At 41.0% G+C, this 18,408-nt stretch overlaps 1 protein-coding gene across 1 annotated transcript in view; it reads right to left on the bottom strand.

Moving 5' to 3' along the window:
- Window positions 1–2,828: 2,828 nt before the first annotated feature.
- The window catches only part of zgc:174356 (uncharacterized protein LOC100137120 homolog), a 42,516-nt gene continuing 26,936 nt past the window's right edge, over window positions 2,829–18,408 (bottom strand). The window contains exon 7 of the mRNA XM_046309300.1: window positions 2,829–3,461. Within this exon, the coding sequence (XP_046165256.1) occupies window positions 3,410–3,461 (52 nt within the window). The 3' untranslated portion in view covers window positions 2,829–3,409. The remainder of the gene's footprint in view (window positions 3,462–18,408) is intronic.

The following is an 18,408-nucleotide window of genomic DNA, read 5'->3' as shown; positions in this document are numbered from 1 at the left end:
AACAAGACCCCTCACTGGTTCAGCAAGGATTGGACAATATCAAGTAGCCCTAGGCTTGCTTTTTACTGCATCAAGCACAGTAATGTTGACTGGCTGGCATAGCAGCAGGAGATGTCAATTATGACATGTTTTTATGCTTCCAACAAAAAAAGAATGTGAAGTTAAAATAAAAACCTCAGGGTTGTTCGGTTTCCAAATATCATGGGCCATTGCCTTTACAGGGCCAGCTGAAGATCTTTTGTGTTCAAGTAAGTGATGGGGGAAAAAGCATCTTAGGAAGGAGTTATTCCTTTGTTGACTGCTGTCAAACTCAATTTGACAAAAGAACAGCACTAAGAGAGCATTAAGAGCCTAGCAACTAAATGTACTGGCGCTGACACTCAGCATTTTCTGTCCTCAAAATACATCCTTGAATTTTTTCTGGTACCATAACTACCTCCGTGATAAGGTCTGGTTAGACCTAGAACACAATGAATGACAATTAAATGAGGAATGGGCCTGCTGATGTACAGATAAACTACATAATACTCTACTTATCTACTTATATTGTGAATAAAACAAGTGCAGGGATACGGCTGCAAATGTATGTTAAAATGCATAGATCATCTGTAGCGTTAACAACCAAATCCCTTTAGTAATTCAATATGTACTGCAATATGATACTGCAGTTGAAATAGTTTTTTGAAATAGTTTCTCAAGAGATGAAAGGGCTCCCTGCTCTAGAAGGCATGTGACAGGAAATTAAAACATTGTCATACCACAGCTATAAAGAGACAACACATCGACGAGGCCGAAGTGGAGCGGGTCGTGAGCTTCAAGTTCCTCGGTGTCCAAATTACTACCCACTGGGCACAAACGTCAATTCAACATCTATTCCACTTTGGTTCAATGTCATTTCAATGACGGGACGTGGAAACAACATTGATTCAACCAGTTTGTGCCCAGTGGGTAAGGACTTAAAATGGTCCACACACACATACTGTTGGGACTCCCTCAGGAGGCTGAAAAGATTTGGCATGGGCCTTCAAATCCTTAAAAAGTTCTATAGCTACACCATTGAGAACATCTTGACTGGCTGCATCAGCGCTTGGTTTGGTAACTGCACCGCCCTTGATTGCATGGAGCAACAGGGGGTGGTGTGGCCAGCTCCCTGCCATCCAGGACCTTTATATCAGGCGGTGTGGAAGGAACACACGGAAAATTGTTAAAGACTCCAGCCACACAAGCCATAATTTTCTCTGCTTACGCATGGCAAGCAGTACCGGAGCACCAAGTCTGACACCAAAAAGCTCCTGAACAACTTCTATTCCCAATCCATAAGACTGCTAAATAGCTAACAAAATGGCTACACAAACTATCTGCATTGACCCTTTTATTTTATTTACATTTTTGCACTGACTCTATGCACACTCACAGGACTATACACACTCACTCATACACACTGACTCTATGCACACTCACAGGACTATACACACTCACTCATACACACTGACTCTATGCACACTCACAGGACTATACACACTGACTCCATGCACACTCACAGGACTATACACACTCACTCATACACACTGACTCTATGAACACTCACAGGACTATACACACTCACTCATACACACTGACTCTATGCACACTCACAGGACTATACACACTCACTCATACACACTGACTCTATGCACACTCACAGGACTATACACACTCACTCATACACACTGACACTCCAACACAGACACTCACACTTATTTTGCTCACACACCCATAACACGCACATACTTTCATACTGACTCTACTCACACACAGTCATCATATACACTGCTGCTACTCTGTTTATCATATGGGTGGTTTGAGTCCTGAAAGCTGATTGGCTGAAAGCCGTGGTATAGCAAACCATATACCACGTGTATGACCAAAAACATTATTTTACTGTTTTAATTACATTGGTAACCAGTTTATAATAGTGATAAGGCACCTCAGGGTTTTGTGGTATATGGCCATTATACCACAGCTAATGGCTGTATCCAGGCACTGTACATTGCGTGGTGCATAAGAACAGCCCTAAGCCGTGGTATATTGGCCATATACTATACCACACCCCCTCCTGCCTTGCTTAAGTATAATATTTTTACTACTGATATTGATTACTGCATTGTTGGGAAAGAGCATGCAATAAAGACATTTCACTGTACTCAACAATAAAACTTGAAACCAACAAAAAGCACTCTGCTCGGTAATGTAGACCATCTAAGGTAAAGGGTGTACTGGAGCTACTGTATGTGCTGTACTGTTACAGCAGTCAGTTGGATAGGAGGAATGTTGTTTTTAAATCGTATCTCCTTAATTGGAGGATGATATTTGGCTCGGTCTCTGTAAAATGTAAAAAAGCTGCAGAATGCCTGCTCTCAGCTCTAATTGTGGTGTGGCGTATGAGAGCCTGTGTGTGTGTGTGTGTGTGTGTGTGTGTGTGTGTGTGTGTGTGTGTGTGTGTGTGAAGAGCCTCATCAGTGAGACTAGTGAGAGGTTTAATACAGCTTTTCTCAATGACCTTCTCCAGATATGGAGTCTGACCTTTTACTCTTCTAATTTTATTAAACGGTTATTATTACTTCCTTTAATAGCTCAATCACAACTCTCCATTCTGTAAAACAACTTCAACAATCTCTCATCTTCTCGCTCTCCCCTCATTTCGTCTCACTCATCTCCCAATCTTTCTCCCTCAAATCGGTCTTTCCCTCTCCCCTCTCTGCCTTTGGGTTTCTCTCTGCATATTTTCCCTTTCCCATGTCAAATTAAAATAATAATGGAATGCATAGTGATACCATGGAGATCTAAGATGTTTGTCTTTCTCTCAAGCGGCATAGGCTTTTATTATGATAATGCCATTTTATTCATAAAAGCAATTCTGCTGCAATCATTTTACAGGTGTGAAGAAACATACGTGTTGATTGAAATAACAGAAATGGGTAGAAGAGGCGATATTATTCATTTACCTTTACCCGTTTCCTGCAGAGCACAGCAGAATCAGAACATGTGTGATGAGAATAACTTAAAAACATGCATTATGGGTTACTCAAATGCAACGGGGTTGTCCCATTTTCACAGTTAATTTATCGGAAAATAAATATATATATATAAAAATAAAAAATCTATATGATTTCCTGTATAATGTACCATCATACTCAAACTCAACTGGACATCGAAGCCAATTACACTGCATTTTTTCATTGTTCCCATCTAATCAGGGACTGATTTAGACCTGGGACACCAGGTGGGTGCAATTAATTATCAGGTACAACAGAAAACTCCGTACCTGGTAGGGTAAGAGTTGAATAGCCCTGATCTACCGTATATTATGCACTGTATAGGGAGTAGGATGCCATTTGAGACACATCCTAGGTGTACTATAGGACTGGATTTAGTCCTGTATGACCAGGCGAGGTTGTGTGGCTGGCATCTCACTGATCCACCTGTTTGAAGAGACAGTGAGAGAGAGAGACACAGAGAGAGAAATACATTGTTTACTGGAGAAACTGACCTATTCATCACACCAAATTATCCACCAATGAAACGCTTCAGTTTGTATTTCTCCTGAGGGATCTCCCTATTCTCCCAACCTAGCCCTATGAATCTCATATACCGTACAGAATTTCATCAAATTGGGGTTTTATGGATATAAATGCAGGACATAAGATTACTGTGTATGAATTATTAAAGGATATACCAGTAGGGAGAAGTCCACAGATAAACACTTTATAATATGGTAATCTATTATAGATAACATAATCTAAAGACTACGGTCATCAGGTGGGACCCTGTGTTGTATCGACCATAATGCATTGCTAGAGCTGTTCCAAGCCATCATCCTGCTGGAAACAATACAGCAACGTTTGGTCGTCCAAGTGAGTTTGAAATAGAGTCAGGGATAGGGTTGCAACATTCCAGGAACTTTCAATAACTTCCCTGGTTTTCCAGAAATCCTGGTTGGAGGATTCTGGATTTCCTGCTTATTCCTTCCATTCAATTCCAGGAATCCTCCAACTGGGATTTTGGGAAAACCATGGAATTTATTGAAAGTTCCCGGAATATCATATCAGCAACATGTTATCTATGATGTCCACCATGAACAGAATATAACCCTGTAGCTAGTAGGCTACATCTGAAGGGTTTAAACACAATATATACAGACTTTTCACATTTGTGTTTTTTCATCAGAAATGATTGTTATGGGTACCTTCATTTGGGTGTAAAATATGACTATTCTCAGATTTTTCATTCATAGGTTTTTGGTTGAATATCCTTTGTTTCGCTGGAATGGAATGTTTGTATCCTGTATATGTGTCTCTGATATGTGGTTGTCTCACCGAGCTATCTTAAGATGAATGCACTAACTGTAAGGCGCTCTGGATAAGAGCATCTGCTTAATGACTAAAATGCAAATGTACATGTTTTACATACAGCCCTCATATTACTGCATTGAATTATACAAAAAATAAATAAATATTGATGTCACAAATGTATCATTTGAACAGTTCTTTCTTAAAAACAAAACAAATATGCTTTAAGTGAGAATAGGCATTGGTCTAAAGCCGAAAAAGAAATTCACATGAGCACCACAATGCCAATTCCACCAATACTCTAACAAGGATTTCCAGCACACAGCTTTGACCTACTACAGTAGCTATGTTGGTATTGTACTGCAAACTATGTGTAGGCAGGTTGCTTAGGGTTCAAACCTTCTCAAATAGACTAATTCATACTCTTACAGAAGGTGCTTCCACAATAATGTGATTAGTACCGCATACAAGATAAAGTTTTGGATTCTTCACACACCACAGTAAGACATTATCCCATTACACTATCTTTACATGCTTTTTTTTATTAAATGAAAGCAAGCTTTGATTTTATACTTACAGGACTGTAAGTTGGTGCATGCCTGTATTTCCTTAAACCTTTATTTTAGCAAAACATGTCATTGAAACAAATATATCATAATAAGAAACATTTTTAGTCAGTAGGTGCACAACATAACAAAACGGTGGTGGTGTGTTGGACACAGTAGATCAGATAGATGCATTCCAGATTTCTGTAATTGTTAGCTCACCTGTGTAATAATGACATAGGCTCAGAGCCACTTGCCTTTCAAACATGGCCCTGTTTTATCAATTGCTTTGAGGATCAACGGACAGTTCATTATCTCTGTCAAAAGAATGTGAGGCTTAAAGTTATGTTTGTACTTGTATTTATTTTTGCAATAAAGATGGTGATGCAAAAACAATACACATTTACAATAGGCCTATATCTAAAAATACATAAAGCCAAATGATACTGCAGACATACAGTGCACTCGGAGAGTATTCAGACCTCTGGACTTTTTCCACATTTTGTTACGTTACAGCCTTATTCTATAATCTTAAAAAAAAATACAAATTCCAGGCGGAAGCCACTCCTCAGTAAAAGGCACATGACAGCCCGCTTAAAGTTTTCCAAAAGGCACCTAAAGACTATCAGACCATGAGAAACAAGATTCTCTGGTCTGATGAAACCCAGATTGAACTGTTTGGCCTAAATGCCAAGAGTTATGTCTGGAGGAAACCTGGCACCATCCCTACGGTGAAGTTCGGTGGTGGCAACATGCTGTGGGTGTGTTTTTTCAGCAGCAGGGACTGGGAGAATAGTTATGATCAAGGGAAAGATGAATGGAGCAAGTAGAGAGATCCTTGATGAAAACCTGCTCTAGAGCACTCAGGGCATCAGACTGGGGTGCAGCGATTCTCCCCATCCAATCTGACAGAGCTGGAGAGGATCTGCAGAGAAGAGTGTGGTGTGCCAATACAGGTGTGCCAAGCTGGTAGCGTCATACCCAAGAAGACTTGAGGCTGTAATCACTGCCCAAGGTGCATCTACGAAGTACTGAGTGAAGGGTCTGAATACGTATGTAGATGTCATATTTCCATTTATTTATTTATTTTTATACATTTGCAAAACATTTGGGGGAAAAAGTTTTTGCTTTGTCATTATGGGGTATTGTGTGTAGATTGATAAGGGGAAAAAACGATTTCATTCAATTCTGTCTAACAACATTTTGAAAAAGTCAAGGTGTCTGAGTATTTATAGAATGCACAGAATAGCGTTTTGAAATGACACCATAAAATGATATTTTAAACAAATACAGCTCTGTCATTGAACAACCCCATGTCATGATTAGATTGTGTTTCTTCACTCTCTTTCATAAGATCTTTAAATTAAACAAAAGCTAATTTACCAAAATTTCTGAAAATGCACATATAGCGTTTCGGAAACAAACTAATTTCATAAGGGATGTTTGAGTTGAAAAACAGCATGTAGCATCATTGATGACTTGATAGTATAACATACGTACGTATAAGATGAAATGTAACAGTCATATTCTCATTCTAAGCATGTTTATTTTCAGCAAACAATGGGTGTAGTAAAACCACTAGACGATATCACAGTGTGTATTACACTTGACCATTACACACCTACTCATACAAAAGACAATCACCTGGATGAAATCAAATGTAGAAAAGTGTTGGCTAATAAACTAGTCGCTTGTTGTCGGAGCCAAGGTTGGCGCGGGTGACTGAATTGATAACTACTTGCTGCTGTCAGATGTGTATACACCGGTGACTGCTTGCATTCATTCTTTGCTTGCGGGATCATTTCTGTGACAGGCCCCAACGATGTGCCTTCATTTCAGTCTTAATGAGAGAGTGTACATGCGGAACAGAAAAGCTTTAGGGTGCCGCAGCCACAACTAATCCAAACAGCCTTCTCTCTGTTGGCGTTCCTTCACTGTAATAACACGAGCGCAGCTGAGGCCAAATTAAACCTGTAATTTTGGGAAATAAAAATATATAATTGTGTCGGATGTGTCGGCACGCTACAATGCGCTCCGAGTCTGATCCCTGCAGAGAGTCTAGTTGGTGCTGATGAAGGTATGTCCAGTGGGATTATGCAATATACCCATCCTTGTCATTGAGAGTGAGACAATTGGAAGTGTCATGTTTATCATCACCGGTCCAATTACCAGCTTGGTTTGGAGTTCTTGGTTATACCATTGACTTTGAAACATCCTGGATGTTTTTTTGCAGGTGCATTACAACACTGTTGTTTTTACAATGTACTGTATCTGGCCTACACACAATACACCATAATGTCAAAGTGGAATGATGTTTTCAGAACATTTTTATGTTTGATTAAAAATGTAAATCTGAAACGTCTCGAAAGTATTCAACCCCTTTTGTTATGACAAGCATGAATAAATTCAGGAGTCAACATTTGCTTAACAAGTCACAAAATAAGTTGCATGCAATCACTCTATGTGCAGCAATAGTGTTTAACAGGATTTTTGAATGACTCATCTCTGTACCCAACACATAAAAGTATCTGTAAAGGTCCCTCAAGTCAAGCAGTGAATTTCAAACACAGATTCAACCAAAGATCAGGGAGGTTTTCCAATGCCTCGCAAAGAATGGCACCTATTGGTAGATGAGTAAAAAAAAGCAAACATTGAATATCCCTTTGAGTACTGTATGGTGAAGTTATTAATTACACTTTGGCGTATCAATACACCCAGTCACTATAAAGATGTAGGCATCCTTCCTAACTCAGTTGCCAGAGAGGAAGAAAACCCAGGATTTTCCATGAGGCCAATGGTGACTTTAAAACAGAGTTTAATGGCTGTGATGGGAGAAAAGTGAGGATGGATCAACATTGTAGTTATTCCACAATACTAACCTAAATGGCAGAGTAAAAAGAAGGATGCCTGTACATAATACAAATATTCCAAAACATGCATCCTGTTTGCAATAAGGAACTAAAGTAAAATTGCAAAAAAATGTGGCTAAGAAATCAACGTTATGTCCTGAATACAAAGAGTTATGTTTAGGGCAAATCCAACACAACACATCACTGAGTACCACTCTTCATATTTCCAAGCATGGGGGTGGCTACTGCATGTTATGGATATGCTTGTCATGGACAAGGACTAGGCAGTTTTTTGGGGGGATAAAAAGAAACAGAATAGAGCTAAGCACAGGAAAAATCCTAGAGGAAAACCTGGTTCAGTCTGCTTTCCAACAGACACTGGGAGAAAAATTCACCTTTCAGCAGGACAATAACTTAAAACACAAGGCCAAAAATACACTGTAGTTGCTTACCAAGACGACATTGAATGTTTCGAGTTGCCTAGTTACAGTTTTGACTTAAATCGGCTTGAAGATCTATGGTAAGACTTAAAACTGGCTGTCCAGCAATGATTAACAACCAATTTGACAAAGCTTGAATAAGAATTGTTTGTGCAATCCATGTTTGCAAAGCTCTTAGAGACTTTCCCAGAAAGACTCACAGCTGTAATCGCTGCCAAAGGTGATTCTAACATGTATTGACTCAGGGGCGGGAATACTTATGTTAATGAAATAAATAAATAAAGTATCTTTTGAAAAACATTTCAAGTGACTTTTTAGAAAAGGATACAGACAAATATTAACTTGCAAATGTACATGTCTAAGGGGGACCTTTGCAGAGGTGCACTTACTCTTGTACAGTCCAACCAGCCTTAGGGCCATGCCATTAATACTATACTGAATACTAGTGTGACTGTTCATGTGGATATATTCAATTAAAGAATCATTTTGTACACTTTTTCTGCTACAATTTAATGTTCACGAATAAAAATCTAAAGTTCAATGGGTTTCCATCGCATTTGGAACTCTACCGTTTTGTCACAAAAACAGTTGCGTGAAATAGAAAATGTGCCTACTCTGGTCTTGGCACGTGTGCTCTAGTCAATGGCTTGCAGATACAGTCCGGATCGGCTGTGAGGGTACGCTAGTGTAGTTGAAAATAGAGATAGTGAATAAATGTGAACGATGATGAAGGCCAGTGATGAAGATGCGTCTAGCGGCTTGCAGGGGACCAGCTTGATGACTCAATCACGATTTATGGCATTGTTTGGGTGGCCTGTCATCTGTGCACTATCACAGGGGTCAAACACACCTTATCTGTGGTAAGCTCGAGGAAGAGCCATTCCCACAGAAGTCATAGGATCACTGAAGCCAGGAGAGATGTGAAGAATGATGAAACTTGAATCGACTAAATTAATGTTGGTGAATTAAAATGGTCATGTTTGGATTGTTTCAAGAGTTCATAAAGAGCTAAGAATTTTGATATGTTACATTGTACTGTAAGTGGTATGGATTTATCATTACAGAGGAACTGTTATTCTAATTGTCGGAGGGCGGATAGTTCAAAGAGGAGTGACACAGGGGTGCACCCGTATAATTTAGATAAGAGTTGCGATGATTAGATCCAAGAATGTGTGTGTTGTTTTCATGCCTCTGTTTTAATGTTTTGAGTCACGCAAAGTGATGGTAATTAGACGATAGGAGATACTGGGAGTTAGTGATCTTGGAAGAATAAAAGCTGGGCTCAAATTTAGATCAGGGAGTCAATGGTAAACCGATCTCTTGATGTACATTTGTATGTCATAGTGGTGAATTTCTATGCTGTTAAGACTTAAGATATTTTGTATTCTTTATATCGTGAAGATTTCTGGTATGTACCATTTGCTTATTGAATTCTTATTGCGTAACTGCAATAAATATGATTACTTTTCAAATGGATACAAACAGTAGTCCTCACATTTCTGAGTAATATTCCTTTAATTATTATTTGGTGAAATGTCTAATGGTAAATGTTATTCACAATACATATAGCATATGTTGCTCATATTCAGGAAACTAGGCCTTTGTCGCATGTCACTACTTCACAGGAACTGCATTTGAACATAAACATTTACTTTTTATCAAAATGAGTTTTTTGGCAGAAAGACCTTCAGGAACATGCGAACGTTAATGTGCCTTAATAACAAACTTGTATTTGATCCATAAATCCAAATAAAATTGTTAATTAAATGAGCCTAGTTGGTTTAGCCAGAGAAAAAGTCAGAAGCCTTCCCGCTAGCCATGATTGGCTGAGATACGATGGGCTGGACATGCCGGGAGATGGGTTTGGATTGGTGTGCATGTAGCATGCTTCTGTCTGTAAAGTGAGTTGTTCCGTATGTGTTGATAATCTTTTCAACAGCGCCATTGTTTAAAGATATAACTTTAGCCGTCGAGAACTACAAAAGTTTTGCTACTTTTCTCAACAACATTGATACCCTGAATTTACCAGGCGCTATCGACAGATCAGCTGGTAAAAAGTGATGGGCTACTTTCTGCACATGCCACGGTCAGTGTGAACCGGAGTGACCTGACACCACGCTGGCCAAACAAGATGTAGCTACAAACGAAACAGAGTTAAATGGTTCCAGTCTGCCGTGAAGCGTTCATCCATGTATGCAAGTCAGAGTCTAACAAAATGTTCTAATATTGTCAGAAAGTTGTTTTTATTGCAAGATAAACTGTACTGTTAGCTAGCAAACGTTAGCTTGCTGGTTTGCTAGCTAACATTACGTGTATGATCTGTGTAGTAATATTATTTAAATCAGAAATCCATTTGCTAGTTGCTAGTTACAGCCAAACGTTAGCTAGCTAACATTGAACCGAGTTTGTTAGCTTCAGCTACATGCAGATTCATACTACAGCTATGATAATGTTTGTATTGGTAGTAGTACGAGTTGGAATTATCCCGGTTCATAATTAGCTAGCTACATGCCTAAACAAAAGACGCCACTTCGGCCGCATTATTACATGACCCATCAAATCAGCCAGGTGTGTCTGGGGGTGATTACTGCCATCTATTTGAATTTCATGAACATGTGTACAATGTCTAAACAATAGTGATCCATCCACTTAGCTAGATGTGGCTGGGGGGGTGCTTATAGCATTTACTTCACATGACCCATCAATTTAGAGTGTTGGGTAAGCGTTGTCTAATAATGATAAAATATGTATACAATACTTTTTTCTGGACACTTTCGGTTTTTGATATTAATATACAAGTAATCACTTCGCTGTACCGTTTACACCTTCTGTATCCTGTGCATGTCACAAATAAAATGACCTTTCATTTAATATAGCGTGTGTTCACCAAATGGCCTCATGCGAATCCTTAAAGAGATGGATGGGGCTAAGGCTTAAGGTGTGAACGATGCTGAATGGGTGTAGACAAAGAAGAGCTCTCCAGTACGTGTACCAAAATATTCAAGGTCCATTTTCTCAAAGGTGGGGTTACAAGTTGATCAAATTTCAAGGCAGAATTACTTTCCCATTGTTCCTCAATTGCAGTGTATGCCCGAATCTAGGCGGTCGGTCACATACATGCTTGGTCTCTAACTATACATCTCTGAGTCAAGGTTAACTCAATCATTTAATGCTAGGACATTGATTGCAAGACATTAACTCCTTGTCCCTTAGCCTCTTAAAAATCGCATTGTAAACCTAGACACGTGCATCTTATAGTATTTTGAGCGGTGACATAAGGCTCGCAACCTTGGCTATTCCCGCTGTATACGATTATGGGCCTATAGCATTCATATGATAATGAAGTTAGATGGCATATCATAGTAGGGTCAGAGACCCGTAAACACATTCTCTGTCATCCTCAGACAAACTGAATTTTCACTATCCTACATCAGTGCTCGACCTCGACTTCTGGTACTAATTTTGGGTGCCTAATGACTGCCTTGCCTGGTTCAACTACTTTGCAGACAGAGTTCAGTGTGTCAAATCGGATGGCATGTTGTCCGGTCCTCTGGCAGTCTCTATGGGGGTGCCACAGGGTTCAGTTCTCATCGCAGACTCATTTCTCTGTATATATCAATGATGTTGCTCTTGCTGCGGGTGATTCCCTGATCCACCTCTACGCAGATGACACCATTCTGTATACTTCTGGCCCTTCCTTGGACACTGTGCTATCTAACCTCCAAACGAGCTCCAATGCCATAGAACACTCCTTCCGTGGCCTCCAACTGCTCTTAAATGCTAGTAAAACCAAATGCATGCTTTTCAACCGTTCGCTGCCTGCACCCGCACGCCCGACTAGCATCACCACCCTGGATGGTTCCGACCTAGAATATGTGGACATCTATAAGTACCTAGGTGTCTGGCTAGACTGTAAACTCTCCTTCCAGACTCATATCAAACATCTCCAATCTAAAATCAAATCTAATCGGCTTTCTATTCCGCAACAAAGCATCCTTCACTCACGCCGCCAAACTTACCCTAGTAAAACTGACTATCCTACTGATCCGACTTCGGCGATGTCATCTACAAAATAGCTTTCAATACTCTACTCAGCAAACTGGATGCAGTTTATCACAGTGCTGCCATCCGTTTTGCTACTAAAGCACCTTATACCACCCACCACTGCGACCTGTATGCTCTAGTCAGCTGGCCCTCACTACATATTCGTCGCCAGACCCACTGGCTCCAGGTCATCTACAGTCCATGCTAGGTAAAGCTCCGCCTTATCTCAGTTCACTGGTCACGATGGCAACACCCACCCGTAGAACGCGCTCCAGCAGGTGTATCTCACTGATCATCCCTAAAGCCAACACCTCATTTGGCCGCCTTTCCTTCCAGTTCTCTGCTGCCTGTGACTGGAACGAATTGCAAAAATTGCTGAAGTTGGAGACTTATCTCCCTCACCAACTTTAAACATCTGCTATCTGAGCAGCTAACCGATTGCTGCAGCTGTACATAGTCCATCGGTAATTAGCCCACCCAATTTACCTACCTCATCCCCATACTGTTTTTATGTAATTACTTTTCTGCTCTTTTGCACACCAGTATTTCTACCTGCACATGATCATCTGATCATTTATCACTCCAGTGTTAATCTGCAAAATTGTAATTATTCGCCTACCTCCTCATGCCTTTTGCACACAATGTATATAGACTATTTTTTTCTACTGTGTTATTGACTTGTTTATTGTTTACGCCACGTGTAACTCTGTGTTGTTGTCTGTTCACACTGCTATGCTTCATCTTGGCCAGGTCGCAGTTGTAAATGAGAACTTGTTCTCAACTGGCCTACCTGGTTAAATAAAGGTGAAATAAAAAGTAACATTAAAAAAATATTTATAGGAAAGGAGCATCAAGATCACTTTGCACTTTCACCACCCTGTGAAGTGGCCTAATAAACTACATGGTTTCCCCGAGTCGTATCGCGTGACTCCAAGTTTACTTCGAGATGGTTATTAATATCAACATTTATGCATAAAGGCATTTCCACCCACATTTATCGCATAATTAATTTTACTGACAAAAAGATCCGACCATGTCAAACGAACAAATGATCTGTCAGTATTTATAAAATTGTATCATAGCTGTCGTGATTTCTTTTAATAAGATGACTTTACTCGTCTAAAAACTGTGGATGGAAACGTGGTTAAAATCATTAATAGTATTTTCATCTCCTGCACAATTTGCCCATTCAGAGTGGACTGTCACTCATCTACCTACAGTAGGGTGCCAGTCTGGCTCTGCTTTGTCCATGTCTAGCACAGAAATATCCAGGGAATCAATAAATATAGAAAGAGAAAGGGAGGGGAAAAAAGGGAGAGTGAAATAGAGACAGAGAAAGAGACAGCTATGGAAACAACCCTAGTCTTACAGCCACCAGTTATTACCATTGTACCAGTCAGACAGTTTAGCCATTGAGTGGAACATAAGAAGGAAGGCAAATGTATACCTAAATAAATAATTAAATCAACAGACATGCTTACTTTGCCTTGAATCTGAGCAGTAGCAGCATCTTTCTGGCAAGTGTGTTTCTGGTTTGTGTGTCTTTATCAAACTGGATCAATCCACGATCGTAATCAATGCAGTCGCTTCAACAAATCTCCATTCAGCAACAGTAGGAGTAACAGACTGTTCCCACGCATCAACAGACAGACAGACACCCCAAAAAGACAGTAATCTGTTTCATATCTGCCTTCACCAGACGGTACTACGACCATCCTAACAGATGACAAAAAAATCCTTCAAATTATCAGTCTCTTGCAAATGTTTTTCATCAGTTTGGACACATTTGGACAACTGTCTGTCATCACTTCAGTTCCGTTTTCTGCAACTTCCCTTTGATTGTTTGTGAAAAATATCATTGGAATATAATATATTTTGTCATGTATTATACGGCATTCTGTACCATTTCCACAGTCATTAATTATAATCTAAGCTCACTACTTTATGATGAATGTAAATCTCTAGTGGAATATACCACATTTGCATTCAATTTCCCAACCTGCTCAACCAATAAACAGAGTTTGATTTCCAGGCTGTACAACATGGGAGGCTGTCTTAACCTCATCCATTTTGATTTATTGAGGGGAATGTATGTACAGTGCATTTGGGAAGTATTCAGTCCCCTTCCCTTTTTCCACATTTTGTTACGTTACAGCCTTATTCTAAAATTGATTAAACATTTTTTCCATCAATCTACACACAATACCCCATAATGACAAAGTGGAAAGAGGTTGTATTAAACATAAATGTATTAAAACATAAAACTTTATTTACATAATTATTCAGACCCTTTCCTATGAGACTCGAAATTGAGCTCAGATGCATCCTGTTTCCATTGATCATCCTTCAGATGTTTCTAACTAGAGTCCACCGGTGGTAAATTAATTTGATTGGACATGATTTGGAAAGGCACACACCTGTCTACTTAAGGTCCCACAGTTGACAGTGCATGTCAGAGCAAGAACCAAGCCATAAGGTCGAAATAATTGTCTGTAGAGCACCGAAACAGAATTGTGTCGAGGCACAGATATGGGGAAGGGTACCAAAAAAATGTATGCAGCATTGATGGTCCCTAAGAACACAGTGGCCTCCATCATTCTTAAATGGAAGAAGTTTGGAACCACCAAGACTCTTTCTATAGCTGGCACCTCGGACAAATTGAGCAATCGGGGGAGAAGGGCTTTGGTCAGGGAGGTGACCAAGAACCCGATGGTCAATCTGACAGAGCTCCAGAGTTCCTCTGTGGAGATGGGAGAACCTTCCAGAAGCACAACCATCTCTGCAGCACTCCACCAAATCAGGCCTTTATGGTAGTGGTCAGACGGAAGCCACTCCTCAGTAAAAAAGGTACATGACAGCCCGCTTGGAGTTTTCCAAAAGGCACCTAAAGGACTCTGACCATGAAAAACAAATCCCAAATCATATCTTATTGGTCATATACACATGGTTAGCGGATGTTATTACAAGTGTAGCGAAATGCTTATGCTTCTAGATGCGACAGTATCTAACAGGTAATATCTAACAATTCCACAACAAAACCTAATATCTAACAAATTCCACAACAAAACCCACACAATCCAGTAAAGGAATGGGACAAGAATATAGAAGTATAAAATATATGGATGAGCAGTGACAGAGGGGTTAAGATGCAATAGATAGTAAAGAATAGATAGTGAATGATATTATATACATATGAGATGAGTAATGTGAGATATGTAAACATTCTTAAAGTGGCAATATTAAAGTTCCATTTATTAAAAAGTGGCCAATGATATCAAGTCTGTAGGTAGGCAGCCGCCTTGCAGTGCTAGTGGTGGCTGTTTAACAATCTGATGGCCTTCTCTCTCTCTGTCCCAGCTTTGACGCACCTGTACTGACTTCACCTTCTGGATGGAAGCGGGGTGAACAGGCAGTGGTTCGGGTGGTTTATTGATCTTTTTGCCTTCCTGTGACATTGGGTGTTGTAGGTGTCCTGGAGGGCAGGTAGTTTGCCCCCGGTGATGTGTTGTGCAGACCGCACCACCCTCTGGAGAGCCTTGCGGTTGTGGGCGGTGCAGTTGCCATACCAGACGGTGAAACATCCCGACAGGATGCTGTTGTTGTTGCGCTGTTGAAGGCACTGTTGTGCCTTCTTCACTACACTGTCTGTGACCGTGGACCATTTCAGTTTGTCGGTGATATGTACACTGAGGAACTTAAAACTTTCCACTTTCTCCACTGCTGTCCCATCGATGTGGATAGGGGGGTTCTCCCTCTGCTGTTTCCTGAAGTCCACAATCACCTCTTTTGGTTTGCTGACATTCAGTGAGAGGTTATTTTCCTGACACCACACTCCGAGGGCCCTCACCCTGTAACGGTTTTGACTTGAGGTTATTATTTATAGGGGTGCCAGGTAGTTTGTGCCTACCAGAGAAAACATTGGTTTCTCCTTTTGGTTTGGGAGGGAATGAGTCCCATCTGGTCCGTCGAGTCTACACCAATACAAAGGACTCATGAAAAGTCAGGATGGAAATACACTTTTCATAAACCCTTAAAACAAAGAAAAGAACTTCAAAAACAACTGTATTCTTTTGCGTGGGTTATTACAAACATAAATGATCACATACACATAACAATATAACAAACAATGAGCTCTGGTTCCTCCAGAAATGTCCTGTACCTCAGGCCTAATAAGAGTCCAGCCCAGTAAAGAAGTTCAGGGAACTCAAGTGACCTTAGTCACGCAATGTTTGTCCGTTCATAAAAGTGTAGCGTAAACCCAGTATCAAATCATACAATCAAAATAACAATTATTTTACCACACAACCATCAAGCGTTTCAACTCTTAAGTCCTCAACTACAACTAACTACATAAATCATCACGGTATACGTCACATATACAAACAAATTTAATACTGTATACAAAAAGGTTGTAGTCAGTCGGTCAGTCAGACAATTCAATCCGCCAATATATCTCCAGCGGAGAAAGGCCACAAAGAACAACGGAGAGGTGTAGTCCACGGAGCAAAGAGTGGATCCGATCCTGGGTAAACTTGCTATTAGGCTACAAAACACACTTTTAAAGGCAACAAAACAAATGGAATAGAGAAGCTTCGGAACTGAGGGTTGAACACATACTCATTCACGTCTCCATTAAAGGGGAAGCGCCCTATTGGAAGAAGAAGCACAGTTGGTTCAGAAAAATTCAGGGCCGCCACAACCTCCTCCCTGTAGGCTGTCTCGACGCTGTTGGTAATCATGCCTACCACTGTTGTATCGTCTGCAAACTTGATGTTTGAGTTGGAGGCGTGCATGGCCATGCAATCGTGGGTGAACAAGGAGTACAGGAGGAGGCTGAGAAGACATCCTTGTGGGGCCCCAGTGTTGAGTATCAGCTCGGTGGAGATGTTGTTTCCTAACTTCACCACCTGGGGCGGCCCATCAGGAAGTCCAGGACCCAGTTGCACAGGGCAGGGTCAAGTTCCAGGGTCTCAAGCTTAATGATACGTTTGGAGGATACTATGGTGTTGAATGCTGAGCTGTAGTCAATGAACAGCATTCTTACATAGGTATTCCTCTTGTCCAGATGGGATTTGGCAGTGTGCAGTGTGATGGCGATTGCATCGTCTGTGGGCCTATTGGGGCGGTAAGCAAATTGAAATGGGTCTAGGGTGACAGGCAGGGTGGAGGTGATATGATCTTTGACTAGTCTCTCAAAGCACTTCATGATGACAGACGTGAGTGCTACTGGGCGGTAGTCATTTAGTTCTGTTACCTTAGCTTTCTTGGGAACAGGAACAATGGTGGCCATATTGAAGCATGTGGGGACAGCAGATTGGGATTGATTGAATATGTCCGTAAACACACCAGCCAGCCGGTCTGCGCGTGCTCTGAGGACGCGGCTAGGGACGCCGTCCGGGCCGACAGCCTTGCGAAGGTTAACACGTTTAAAATGTTTTACTCACGTTGGCCACAGAGAAGGAGAGCCCACAGTGTCCGGTAGCGGGCCGCCTCGGTGGCAGTGTATATTCCTCAAAGCGTTATTTAATTTGTCTGGAAGCAAGACGTCTATGTACACGACGGGGCTGGTTTTCTTTTTGTAATCCGTGATTGCCTGTAGACCCTGCCACAATAGTCTCGTGTTTGAGCCGTTGAATTGCAACTCCACTTTGTCTCTATACTGACACTTTGCTTGTTTGATTGCCTTACGGAGGGAATAACTACACTGTTTGTATTTAGTCATATTTCCAGTCGCCTTGCCATGATTGAATGTGGTGGTACGTGCTTTCATCTTTGCGCGAATGCTACCATCAATCCACCGTTTCTAGTTAGGGAAGGTTTTAATAGTCACAGGTATTAAACAGTCCCCGGAGCTAAATTATGAAAGACTGTAGTAACGATAAGCTCCGATGTGATCGGTTCTGCTTTCGGTACTGGAGAAATTACTGCTCTCTCTTCGTCCGCCCACGTGTTCTCGCACACCCCGAGAGCTTCTGGTCAGCGGGGTGGTGGCATCCCTATCTTCCAGGCCGGCTCGGTCCTCCCCTCCCGCTCCGTGGCTTGACGACTCATTGCGAGCTCACAGAACAGGGCTCCGGGCAGCCGAGCGGAAATGGAGGAAAACTCGCCTCCCTGCGGACCTGGCATCCTTTTGCTCCCTCCTCTCTACATTTTCCTCCTCTGTCTCTGCTGCTAAAACCACTTTCTACCACGCTAAATTTCA

Source organism: Oncorhynchus gorbuscha, linkage group LG17 (assembly GCF_021184085.1).
Source record: "Oncorhynchus gorbuscha isolate QuinsamMale2020 ecotype Even-year linkage group LG17, OgorEven_v1.0, whole genome shotgun sequence".
NCBI lineage: Eukaryota > Metazoa > Chordata > Actinopteri > Salmoniformes > Salmonidae > Oncorhynchus > Oncorhynchus gorbuscha.
This window is presented reverse-complemented; position numbering and strand designations above follow the sequence as displayed.